At 41.8% G+C, this 12168-nt stretch overlaps 2 protein-coding genes across 5 annotated transcripts; one reads left to right on the top strand and one right to left on the bottom strand.

Annotated features, from left to right (window-relative positions):
- The first annotated feature begins 629 nt into the window (after nucleotides 1-629).
- On the top strand, nucleotides 630-6124 carry LOC109893021 (heterogeneous nuclear ribonucleoprotein A/B-like). Of its 4 annotated transcripts, none has more exons than XM_020486009.2 (9): nucleotides 630-752; nucleotides 1230-1483; nucleotides 2205-2373; nucleotides 2456-2614; nucleotides 2716-2847; nucleotides 4231-4345; nucleotides 4639-4797; nucleotides 4886-4971; nucleotides 5521-6124. In XM_020486009.2, the coding sequence occupies exons 2-8, from the start codon at nucleotides 1239-1241 to the stop codon at nucleotides 4954-4956; spliced, it is 1050 nt and encodes a 349-aa protein (XP_020341598.1). In that variant the 5' UTR covers nucleotides 630-752; nucleotides 1230-1238; the 3' UTR covers nucleotides 4957-4971; nucleotides 5521-6124. The 4 variants fall into 4 exon arrangements, with proteins under 4 accessions (XP_020341598.1, XP_020341597.1, XP_031682852.1 ...); XM_020486008.2 differs by having other exon boundaries at nucleotides 2716-2871; XM_031826992.1 differs by lacking the exon at nucleotides 4886-4971.
- Nucleotides 6125-7499: 1375 nt separating this feature from the next.
- On the bottom strand, nucleotides 7500-9362 carry LOC116374415 (thymosin beta-11-like). The gene is made up of 3 exons (XM_031826993.1): nucleotides 9231-9362; nucleotides 8502-8606; nucleotides 7500-7775 (listed from the first exon to the last, which is right to left on the bottom strand). Exons 2-3 carry the CDS (start codon nucleotides 8599-8601, stop codon nucleotides 7738-7740), a joined length of 138 nt encoding a protein of 45 aa, XP_031682853.1. The 5' UTR covers nucleotides 8602-8606; nucleotides 9231-9362; the 3' UTR covers nucleotides 7500-7737.
- Nucleotides 9363-12168: the final 2806 nt, after the last annotated feature.

Raw genomic sequence — 12168 nt, 5'->3', positions numbered from 1 at the left:
CCCCCGAGCCATAACTCCTGAACATCTAATCAAATGTCTACCAAAACTATTTGCATTGCCACCCCCCTCTTTTACGCTGCTGCTACTCTCTGTCATTATCTATGCATAAGTCAATTACCTTGACTAACCGGTTCCCCCCGCACATTGACTCTGTACCGGTACCCCCTGTATATAGCCTCGCTATTGTTATTTTACTGCTGGTCTTAATTATTTGTTAATTGTTTTTCTTAATCTTATTTTTTGGGTTTGATTTTTATTTTTTAACTGCATTGTTGGTTAAGGGCTTTAAGCATTTCACTGTAAGGTCTACTACACCTGTTGTATTCGGCTCATGTGACAAATAGAATTTTATTTTATTTGCTAAAACTGTCTGATAATCATAAGCTGCTATTTATTGCTGACAAGCTGGTGTCACAATGTGCATTCTGAACAGATAATGAAGCTCAGAGAAAATAACAGTTTTTCGGTACAATTTGGTGAAAATGCTGTTGCCTTCAGAAAGCCTTGGTTTCCCATCATTACATTATACTTTGATCCACAAAAACACAGACTTTGTTTCAAGTGATTCTAAAATCTCCCATGGGAAAAATGTATGATGAAAAACCAATTGGAACCATTTCCGTGTTTGACCGCTAGGTTTTATGGGTATTATGACGACAACACTGTGGTACTCTATCCGGTTGTATAAAGATTGCCACGAGTTAGCGGAGTCGGAGAGTATCCATCTTGAATAGCAGCGTACATTTTAAACAGTAAGCGCTATTTTCGTTTTTATCTCGCACACATTGCGTTGTGATTCAACGATGTATGTCCCTCGGTATCGCGCTAGCTAAATAATGTATAGCTGCTCTGACGTCATTAGCTATTGTAAGCTAACTCGGTTTGTCAAGTCAGGTACTGGCAGGCCGCAAACACGAGCAGAATCACCAGCTAACATTAGCGAGCTATCCTAATTGCTAAATACATCTGTTCAGATTAGAATATCAGGCCTTTGAATTGTTTATGTGTACAGTTTGATTGTATTCGTATAAAGTACAATACAATTAAACTTTGGCTGTGGTGTTATCAACTTAAATGTTAGTGTCCCGATGTTAACAAGCTTCAAGAAGCCGGTTAGTGTATGGCAGGGCAGTCATTGGGGCCTAGTTTTTGAATGTTCATGGTTGTCTACGGGAAATGCTATTCATATAACTTGGGCTGCTAGCTAACGTTCATTTCCCCTACGGTAGGCGATCACTATGTCTGACGACGCTGAGCAGCAATTCATGGAGACCTCTAAAAATGGAAATGAAGCCGAGGAAGAACTGAATGGCGCAGAAGAATCCACAGAACACCCCGAGGCAGAGGAACAAGAAGAACAGAGCTGCACGGTAGAGGGAGAGCCAGTGGCAGAGGAACCGGCTGTGGTGGAGGAAGGAGTCACGCAGAACGGAGCGGCAGAGGGGGGACAGATAAATGCAAGTAAAGGCGAGGATGACGCTGGGTACGTTTCTGTATGGTGGTTTTTAACATATTTATGTAAACATACTAACGTTACGTCCTTGGTAAAACATTTTTTTTTCCATTTTTGGAGCCATGTGCAGCCCATTTGGGGGATTAACTTCAACTGGCTAGAATTCAGTTATAGCATTTAATTTTTCAGAAATATTTAGTGTTATGAGTTGCAGTGATTCAACTAGCTGAGAATTCTCAACTCTACAATGGAGTGGAGTTGAGAAACTGGATTCCAACTCCCACTGACAACTATGACAAGCACAAATACACAGTAAGCGTTAAATCATTGATATTTATAAAACTATTGCGCAGATTATGTGACGCGATTTGACAGGTCACACAGAATTTAGTTATCGAAAACTACAGATTGCAGCACCTGTAGAAAATGCCGTCGTTACACAGCACTAATGTGGTATGCGTTAAATGATACCGACTCGATGTAGTTGGAGGTACACTCCACCAAAACTCATCGTCTCCAACTCTATTGAGATGTGATGTACATATCGTGGAGTTGAGAATTCTCAGCTATATTTCCACCAAAATGTGTGAACACCCAGTCTGTTACTGGCCTGTACAAGTTTGTAAGCCACAATGTCCCTAGTAATTTGAGATTTAACTCAAATACTATAAAAACATGTTTATAGTGGCTGTTTAGTTGTTAGCCTATGAGAATTGTCCTAGGTGTGTTACTGATCTGTGTTTCTCTGCAGCAAAATGTTTGTTGGTGGACTTAGCTGGGACACTAGCAAAAAAGACCTGAAAGACTACTTCTCCAAATTTGGGGAGGTGACTGATTGTACCATCAAGATGGACTCAAACACAGGACGATCACGTGGGTTTGGGTTCATCTTGTTCAAAGAAGCAGCAAGTGTAGACAAGGTATGTGCCATGAGAAAGGTGACATGGTTTTACATTGTGACAAGTTGGGCTTTGTATACTAACCTTTTCTCTAACCTGGTAGGTTCTTGAGCAGAAAGAACACAGGCTAGATGGACGACAGATAGACCCAAAGAAGGCGATGGCAATGAAGAAGGAACCAGCCAAGAAGATCTTTGTTGGTGGCCTAAACCCAGAAGCCACAGAGGAGACCATAAGAGAATACTTTGGAACCTTTGGAGAGGTTTGTCATTGTCCTATGATGGCCTCAACTTGACCTTCCTGTATGTATTAGTAGCTATTGATTTTCCAGTGTTCTAAATGTGTCATAATTCACATCTTCAGATTGAATCCATTGAACTTCCAGTGGACCCGAAGTTCAAAAAAAGGAGGGGGTTTATCTTCATCACATTCAAAGAAGAGGCCACTGTTAAAAAATGCCTTGAAAAAAAGTTCCACAATGTCTGTGGAACCAAGGTAACAAACGGAAAGGAAGGCCTTGTATGTATATTTCTTAAACCTATTTCTTTTTTAAACTTACGGTTGATGGTGGGATATGTGGGTTAACGTGTATGTTGTAGTTAATTCTATACTGCCAAAAATATAATGCAATATGCAACAATTTCTACGGTTTTACTCCGTTACTGTTCATATAAGGAAGTTGGTCAATTGAAATAAATTCATTTGGCCCTAATCTATAGATTTCACATGACTGGGAATACAGATATGCATGTGTTAGTTACAAATACCTTCAATGGGTTTCTGAGTGTGCAGGCCATGAACGAACTGAGGCATTTTCAGCTTCCTGGAATTGTTTACAGAACCGTGCGACATGGGGCGGTGTATTTTCATGCTGAAATATGAGATGTCGGCAGATGAATGGCACGACAATGGGCCTCGGGATCTCGTCACAGTATTTCTGTGTGTTCAAATTGCCATCGATAAATTGCAATTGTGTTGGTTCCATAACCCCACTGCCCCCACTGGGTACTCTGTTTACAACTTTAAGATCAGCAAACTGTTCGCCCACACAAAGCCAAGCACGTGGTCTGCGGTTGTGAGGCCGGTTGGATGTACTGCCAAATTCTCTAAAACATTTATTTGAGGTGGCTTAGAGAAATGAACAATAAATTAACATATCTGGCAACAGCTCTGGTGGACATTACTGCAGTCAGCATGCAAATTGCACGCTCCCTCAATTGGAGACTGCACATTTTAGTGCCCTTTTATTGTCCCCAGCACAAGGTGCACCTGTGTAATGATCACACTTTCATGAGCTTCTTGATATGTTATACCTGTCAGGTGGATAGATTATCTTGGCAAAGGACAAATGCAGGAATGTAAACAAATTTGCGCACACATTGATTAAGGGATGGTTCTGTGATCTTTTTATTTCTGTTCATGCAATATTTTACATCTTGCGTCTTATAATTTTTGTTCAGTGTACATCGGTCTGGCTAAGCATCTTATTTGTGTGAAATGCAAACTTGTCTAATTGCTTAGTCTGTACATTTGGTTTATTCCCTCCTGAAATGCTTTGGGCCATACTCATGCAACGTAGTGTTAAAATGCTTCCTCACTGAAATGCACATTGCATGCAAGAGTTTCAGACCCACTTGCATGGTGTGAAATTACTAGAATTATTATGTCCAAATTAATCACCATTTCATTTTTGCACGTCGGTGTTCAAATGGATTGTGTTGCAGTGTCCTGACTGAAATGGGGGTCCAGTGTGAGCTTGACACTAGATTCCAAATCTTCAACTTAAAAGATGGGTGTGAATAGGTCTTGCGTGTTTGTACTGCTGTCATGTCTTTACCGCATCTATTATTAAACCATCCTTCTTGATTTTAATTCCAGTGTGAGATCAAAATCGCCCAGCCCAAGGAGGTGTACCAGCAGCAGCAGTTCGGAGGCCGTGGTGGTGGTGGTGGCGGGAGCTATGGAGGAGGCCGGGGAGGGAGGGGTCGTGGTGGTGCGTATTAAAGAAGGCAGTCCGACGTAGTTATGAGTGACTTAAGGCATCACGAAGGTATGCAGAGTATTTGTATAATGCTAGTTTCATTTCAAGTAAAGGGCAGGGTGCAATGGGTTGTACCTGCAGGAAGACCTCGGCTTTAAGGGTGCATGACAGGTGTTGCGCTCACAAGGCATGGAAGGATCTGAGAAATGGGTTGCTAATGGACATCCATCCTTGGACCATAAATATCTGGATTATAATTTTTGTGCAAAATGATTTTCTGACTTAACCACATTTCTTTCCCTCAGGCCAAAACCAATATGGGAACCAGGGTTATAGTAATTACTGGAGCCAAGGCTATGGCAACCAGGGCTATGGCTATGGTGGGCAGCAGGGCTATGGAAACTATGGCAGTTACGGCAACTATGACTACTCCGCTGGATACTATGGAGGGGGCTACGACTACAGTGAGTATAGACCTCTGGCAAGCGCCTACCTGATTGTTTGACTTGTCTTTGCACAGAAGCACTCAGTCCTCTCTCTCTATTCCTGCAGACCAGGGCAATACAAGCTATGGGAAAACTCCAAGACGTGGAGGCCACCAGGGTAGCTACAAGCCATACTGATCACATGTAGTGCAGGTATGCATTTTAGTGCTTTGTAACATTGTGGTGCGATATAGCTGTTAGATTTGTGGCATTGATGCCCAAAAATTTCCTTGCCAAGATTTACAGTCTGGCTCAGGGGAAGGCTATTGTAGATTATAATGAAATTACTCCACTCTTCATCAATTGGATTAAGTAAATACAGTGCTGTTGGGGATAGGAAACTTGTTTTGAAAGTACACAACCTCAAACCCTCAAATTTGCCAGCACAAAATCTGCATCAGATGCACCCCTACAACTACACTACTGGATCAATAAGGGTTGATGTTGCGGTGGACCACAATGGGTTTTCTAGAGTGGGAGATGGGTGACTATCTGCTTAAAGCTGCACAGCAAATTTAACAATGTCTGCCGTTTCCCTTAATGCTATGCCATAACCACTCTAACCGGCAGCATTGACTTTCTAATCCATCCCCTGTTTCTTGCATGCTTGTTGCCCTAGCTGTTTGCTTGCTCTTTGATGCAGGGTTGGTGGGCTCATGTCTTAAGTGGTGTGCAACAATTCCTTTTTCTCCTCTCTTAAAGGACTCAAGTAAACACAGATTTGAAAGACCATGGGCGCGGCAGAAGTATGCAGGACTTGATTCTTTCCTGTGGGATGAGATTCATGCTCCATTTGTACAGACCATCTGAGGAACTGGAGAAGTAAATGCCACTTTTCCATGTTTTTATTTTATCTTTTTTGGGGGGGTCCACATTTCCAGAGATGGAAGTGTTATTTTTACTGTACTTTTTGGTACCTTTTTTGAATCTAATGTATTGTATGGTTGTATTTTACATGTCGACTGGATTTACATGAGAATCAGAAGCTGTCGGAGCTTTTGAAATAAACCAATTTTGAGTAATTTTTTTCTGGTTTCTAGATGACTTTCTTTTCTGGCTCTGGACTTGCAACAAGGAATTCACTGTGGGATTGGGGTATGATATGTAAAAGGGATTTGCCTAAATCTGAATTCATTTACGATTGTCTAGAGAATGTCAACTTGTAGATGGAACCAACCAGTATATTTTGGATTCATTTTAATTTTGACCTGTTAAGTGGCATTTATAGAAAATATAGCTAAAGCCTGCAAAATATTGCTACGTCGTTGTCTTTGGCTAATTGTTAGAAATAAAATTGATTTTATAATTTTGTCTCTTTAATGTTTAACTTACAGATACTGTCTAATGTTAATGCTTGATTATTTGAATAATTTATCTTGGACATTTTGTATTTGAGATTAATTCCATATTTGTAGACTATTATTTGCCCTTTCCCTACTGTTGCTGAAAGTCTCTCCTGCTGTGTCATATTTATGTTGTCTATTTACTAGGTTGACTGCTCTTTAATGCCTCATTTTGGTTTCATTAGATTTGTTTATGGCTGTGTTTACTTATACAGGAAATCCAATTCTGATCTCTGCCAATTATTGTCAAAAGACCAATTGGTGCCAAACATCAGAATTGGGCTGGCTGTGTAAAAGCAGCCTATACATGACATTCTCACTAACATGTTTGAGGGGCAACATCTAAATTGGACAGTGATTTGTAATGGCAAACAACTGTAATGTTGATGGAGATGTGCACGTCAGCTCTACAGTAGCATGCTACATGTATTGTGTGCAAAACATTTCCATACACTAGTTTAATTGCACTGAAAATGATCTTTCACGGCATAGTAAAAAATAAATATATTCTGATGTGGGATTTTGACAGCCTGGTCCCAGGTCTGTCTCCTACAGCCTGGTCCCAGGTCTGTTTGTGCTCTTGCCAACACCATTGCTCATTGTCAAGCCAAACAATTTTTGTTTGGCATGATGGCACAGACTGGCACTCGGGCTAGGACTTTAATTGAATTTAATATTTCTTGCGTCATTTCACTGGCGCCAATCTGAGTTAATTCCGTACTTATAGTCTTCAGTGCAGGGCCCTGGTGGTGATGACTGGTTTCTTGGACCTGATAGCTTGAGTTTTTGTAGCCTGATAGGATACTGAACATGGCAGGTAAGGAGAACTAGGTTAGGCTTTACTAAAATGCTGCAGTTGTCCCGGATGAAACTGAAACATGCAGCACTTGGTCCGTAGCTGTACGCCATCTAGCCACAACCATAGAAGCCATCGGTTCTGAGAAACCATTGTCACCACACTGGTTCGAAACTGGGCAGAAATATCCTTTTCATTTCCCATTGTAAATCAGCAGAATTGCATGTAATTAAGCTGCTAATATGGCTTGAAAAACACGAGGTAGGTTATAACTAATTTCCCTGGAGCTGTTCATTGTCAACTGAAACAATTCCTTAAGGATCACAAAGACCTGCACCCAGGCTAGCAACTAATCAAAGTTTATTGAACGGCAGCTGCTATTCTCGAGGTTTTGGGAAATGTGAAGACTAGCTTTGAAGAGGATAGTATATCTCTGCGAGTGTGGCTATGGCACTGTTGTACCTTTGGAGGCTTGGCCACTTGTGTTTAGGCCTGTAGTCTACTTGAATGTACACAACCTGTTCACATAATGATAGAACAAATATTTTTATCATATTTTATTACTCTGACTTAGAGACATTGAAAACATTGAGCAATAAGTGTTTTGAACACATCCTCTGACAAGCAACCAATCCTAATACCCCTCATTTTACAATTTTGTTGAGCACCAGTGTGATAAAAGTCAAGGTCCTGTTCTCCCTTCATAGTTATGGTTCTTGACAGATGGAGGTCAGAGAATCAAATTAAAGTAGCTGGTCGGAAACACTTCTCTTCCTCTGGTCAAGGCGATGGCTCTCGTTTCCTCTCTTGGTCGATTGCTACAACATGGAAACAAATGTTAAACCCTTTTTGAAGAAAAAGGCTATCTCAGATATTCATTTCTATGCATATTTCTATTATTGGATGATCCAATGATCAAAGCAAAATGTTTGAGTGCAGTGGGGGCTGCTGAGGGGAGGACAGCTCATAAGAATGGCTGTAATGGAGAAAATGGAATGGCATGAAACACCTGGAAACCATGTGTTTGATGTATTTGATACCATTCCACCTATTCCGCTCTAGCCATTACCACAAGCCCATCCTACCCAAGTAAGGTGCCACCGACCTCCTGTGGTTGAGTGTGATGGCCTACAGATCCTGACTAATAAAACCACCTCTCCAGATTACAGTTCTTGAGTGAAGCACAGATATTGACTCATGCTGTCACCATGTAAAATGTATTTAAATTGAGAGAACACCCCTCCCCCCTTTGGGCCAGTGTACAGTACAAGGTGTCTTTTATACATCATCTGTGTTTAACGCTATGGTTAATCTCACATATTTGCATTTCCTTTGTTGATCAATTTAAAGAAAACCCCTCCCCTGAACACACAGTTACTCTTGCATGGATGGGTAGTAAATGGCCCATCTTCTTGCCTGGTCATCTGTTGCTAGGGAGAGATGCCAGCAATAAGATGGATCTGACAGCCCATGGAACACCTTAAAGGGCTGAGCCCTACCTCAAGCAGATTCATCACAGAGCTATATGGACAAGATTCACTCACTTTCTTTGGTTGGCAATGGGTTCTTCACTCTGGTCTCCGTCTTCTTCAGCTTAGTCTTGTCAAAGCTGGAGATTTCTCTCATATTGGGTTTGTCAGACATGATAGCTGTAAATGAAGAGGGAGATGCAAATGAGACACAGTAGTTGCTATCAATATGTTTCCATCTGAATGGCTATGAGTAAGGACACGCCTTAGAATGAAACATTACTCATAATAGTTTCAGCCAAACAGGGTTTCAAGACTGCTACCCATGTGTGTACGTGGGTGTGAAGGACAGCTGTTGTAAGATTTTCATGGATGACTGTTGGTCTCTCTGATCACTAATGTCCACCCCTTAGACCCTCCATGTATTGTTGGGCTTGGCCTTTGTTCTCCAATGTACTCATCCTTCATTCTCTCCCCCCTTTCTACCCCTCATCCTCCTTGTAAATCCAGTCCTGTGGCATGTGCTCCACTTCCACCCAGGGAGTGCTCAGACAAATGATTGAGAATAAGTGCCCTATCATATTACAGTATATTAGTAATATCCTAAAACAATCACTGTCTTTTTGGATAATGCTGTTTACTAGCCAGCCTACTGTGGCACGTATAGTAACTGTCTTTATCATCCTAGTAAAAGGGTGACATATGGACTGTAGTAGATATGGCATGACATGTAGACACAGATGGAATATATATGATATACATGTAATATTTGAAGCTACAGATCTAATGCAGATAATTTCTTACCGTAGAGCAGGGTGTGCGGCGTCCAAAAGCTACACGTGCCTGTGTCTGTCTATGAGTGGTCCAGAGCTGCGTCTGACACTGCGTGTGTGTGCCTCCTGCAGGGTGTGGGCAGGGGAGGGGGCTATTGATCTCTCTCTCTCTCTCTCTCTCTCTCTCTCTCTCTCTCTCTCTCTCTCTCTCTCTCTCTCTCTCTCTCTCTCTCTGTCTCTGTCGCTCTCTCTCTCTCTCTCTCTCTCTCTCTCTCTCTCTCTCTCTCTCCCCCTCTCTCTCTGTCTCTGTCTCTGTCTCTCTCTCTCTGTCTCTGTCTCTGTCTCTCTGTGTCTGTCTCTCTCCTGACACATCATGAAATATTCATGCCACGTAGTAGGAGGGGTAGCAGCAGCTTCCAGGGTAAAACTGCTGATTCCACACGGATAGGAAATATATTAGGCTGCATTATGTTGGGGATAAAAGGCAATTATGTAATGGAGGAACATCATGATTTTTAAAAGACGCAGTCAATGCTGATATGAGTTAGTTTTAAAGCAACAGAACTTCGTCAAGGGGCATGTAGTCTGGTGGGAAACATAAAAGGATCAGTCCTGCCTGTTAGATTTGCAGATCTTCACCTCTGCCATTTGTTGTGTGTCGTCTCATCTAGTGACTTCAGTGTATACTGTGCTTTTCCGTCAGACTGAGCACAGCACTGGGGCAAGGTTTCAAAGACATTTATTCTGAAAATCCATAGAAATATACTGTGATACATCCAAAAGAAATATGCACACGCTGAGACAATGTGGAATCAGCTGGAGATGAAGATGGATTTCTTTGAGCAGATGGACAAATAGCAATATTCATTCTCCTCATTCCTGGTCAACTGTATGGCTGCTCAAGATAGAGGGGCCTACATTCTGTCGTCAGCCTCTGTGCTGCACACATGAAGAGGGGCTCTGACACATTAGACGCATGGTGATTCTTTGTCTGACAGCTGCACCCTTAGCCTGGGTGGCAGTCTGTTTCTGCTCTCTTGCCAACTCCTTATGGAATTGTCATGCTTGGTCATGACAATGGCGTAGGCAACAGCACAAACAGATCTGGGACCAGGCTACTGCATCCTGGCTAGTCAATAAGAACAAGAGGTCTCAGTTAATCAGACACACACAGCTGTTGACAGGCTCCAGTCTCTCTGTTAAGCTGGGGTGGGGCAGGCTGGGTTGGGACACATTCCGTTAGTGTTTTGAGGTGGCCGATGCCAAATTGAGACCTCTCAATTTCATGACATTGTTACATTAGTTAACAATAGTATGCCTACATTAGATGCTGACAAACTCCTGAAGGGTCCACATAACGCATGGCCAATTTAAATGTTATAGTTAGGCCTGCAGTCAATATGAATATCCAAATATATGTCTGAAGAAAGAGACATTTCAAATGCGCTGTCCATACACTTCATGATCATCACTGATGGCGTTTATGGGAAAATGTCATCTTCACCATTAGATGGAGTCAGAGCACATTAAATATTAGTATGAGTAAAGCCCTGCCACATGTATTTAGGCCTCCTACCAACAGACTCACTTAACCCTGGTCTGTATGTCTGATCAGGTGAACTGAGGGCTGCATCTGTCTGAGTATTGTTTCACTTTGGCAGTGTGTTTGATCATACAGTGCCTTTAGAAATTATTCAGACCCCTTGATTTTTTCCACATTTTGTGACATTACAGCCTTATTCTAAAATGGATAAGATTTTTTAAAATGTCCTCAGCAATCGACACACAATACCCCATAATGACAAAGCGAAACATGTTTTGTTAGAAATGTTTGCAAATGTATAAAAAACAGAAATACCTTATTTACATAAGTATTCAGACCCTTTTCCATGAGACTCGAAATTGAGCTCAGGTGCATCCTGTTTTCATTGATCATCCTTGAGATGTTTCTAAAACTTTCTTCAACTGGAGTCCACCTGTGGTAAATTAAATTGATTGGACATGTTATGGAATGGCACTCACCAGTCTATATAAGGTCCCACAGATATGAGAACAAAAACCAAGCCATGAGGTCGAAGGAATTGTCTGTAGACAGGATTGTGTCAAGGCACAGATTTGGGGAAGGGTACCAAAACATTTATGCAGCATTGAAGGTCCATTCCCAAGAACACAGTGGCATCCATTATTCTTAAATGGAAGAAGTTTGGAACCACCAAGACTCTTCCAAGAGATGGCCGCCCAGCTAAAATGAGAAATCGGGGGAGAGGGGCCTTGGTTAGGGAGGTGACCAAGAACCCGATGGTCACTCTGACAGAGCTCTAAAGTTCCTCTGTGGAGATGGGAGAACCTTTCAGAAGGACAACCATCTCTGCAGCACTCCTCCAATCAGGGCTTTATGGTAGAGTGGCCAGACAGAGGCCACTCCTCAGTATAAGGCACATGACAGCCCGCTTGGAGTCTGCCAAAAGGCACCTAAAGACTCTTAGAACATGAGAAACAAGATTCTTTGGTCTGATGAAACCAAGATTGAACTCTTTGGCCTGAATAATTAGGAACTGTCAGTCTCAACTTACTGCTAAGAGTTAGAATAGTAGAATAGACCAGGTGTATTTTCTCTTGCTATGTCATTCACTGACAGTCACTCAATTAGCCATGTCAGATACACATTATTAGATTAGTAAATTAGTGTAGCCAGCTATCTAAACTTGTAGCACATGCCCTGACCTCCATGGTCACTCTCACTCAGATATTAACATGGCATAAGTCATGGCAAAATTAGTAGAATTGCAGGAAATGTACTTTAAAATGTAATTTTCTGTCTCCGCAGTCAAAAGGGGGGCCAACCAAATCTAGCTTAAGTCCCCCAAAAGGCTAGAGCCAGCCCTGCTGTCATACCATCAATGTATTTTTGTCAAGCAGTTTTCATCTCTGTCCACTAGAGAGCAGTGTAAATCCTTTTTAGTTATGCT

This window comes from Oncorhynchus kisutch, linkage group LG6, assembly GCF_002021735.2.
Source record: "Oncorhynchus kisutch isolate 150728-3 linkage group LG6, Okis_V2, whole genome shotgun sequence".
Classification (NCBI taxonomy): Eukaryota; Metazoa; Chordata; class Actinopteri; order Salmoniformes; family Salmonidae; genus Oncorhynchus; species Oncorhynchus kisutch.
Note: the sequence above shows the minus strand (reverse complement) of the source record. Positions and strands in the feature narration are given on the sequence as shown.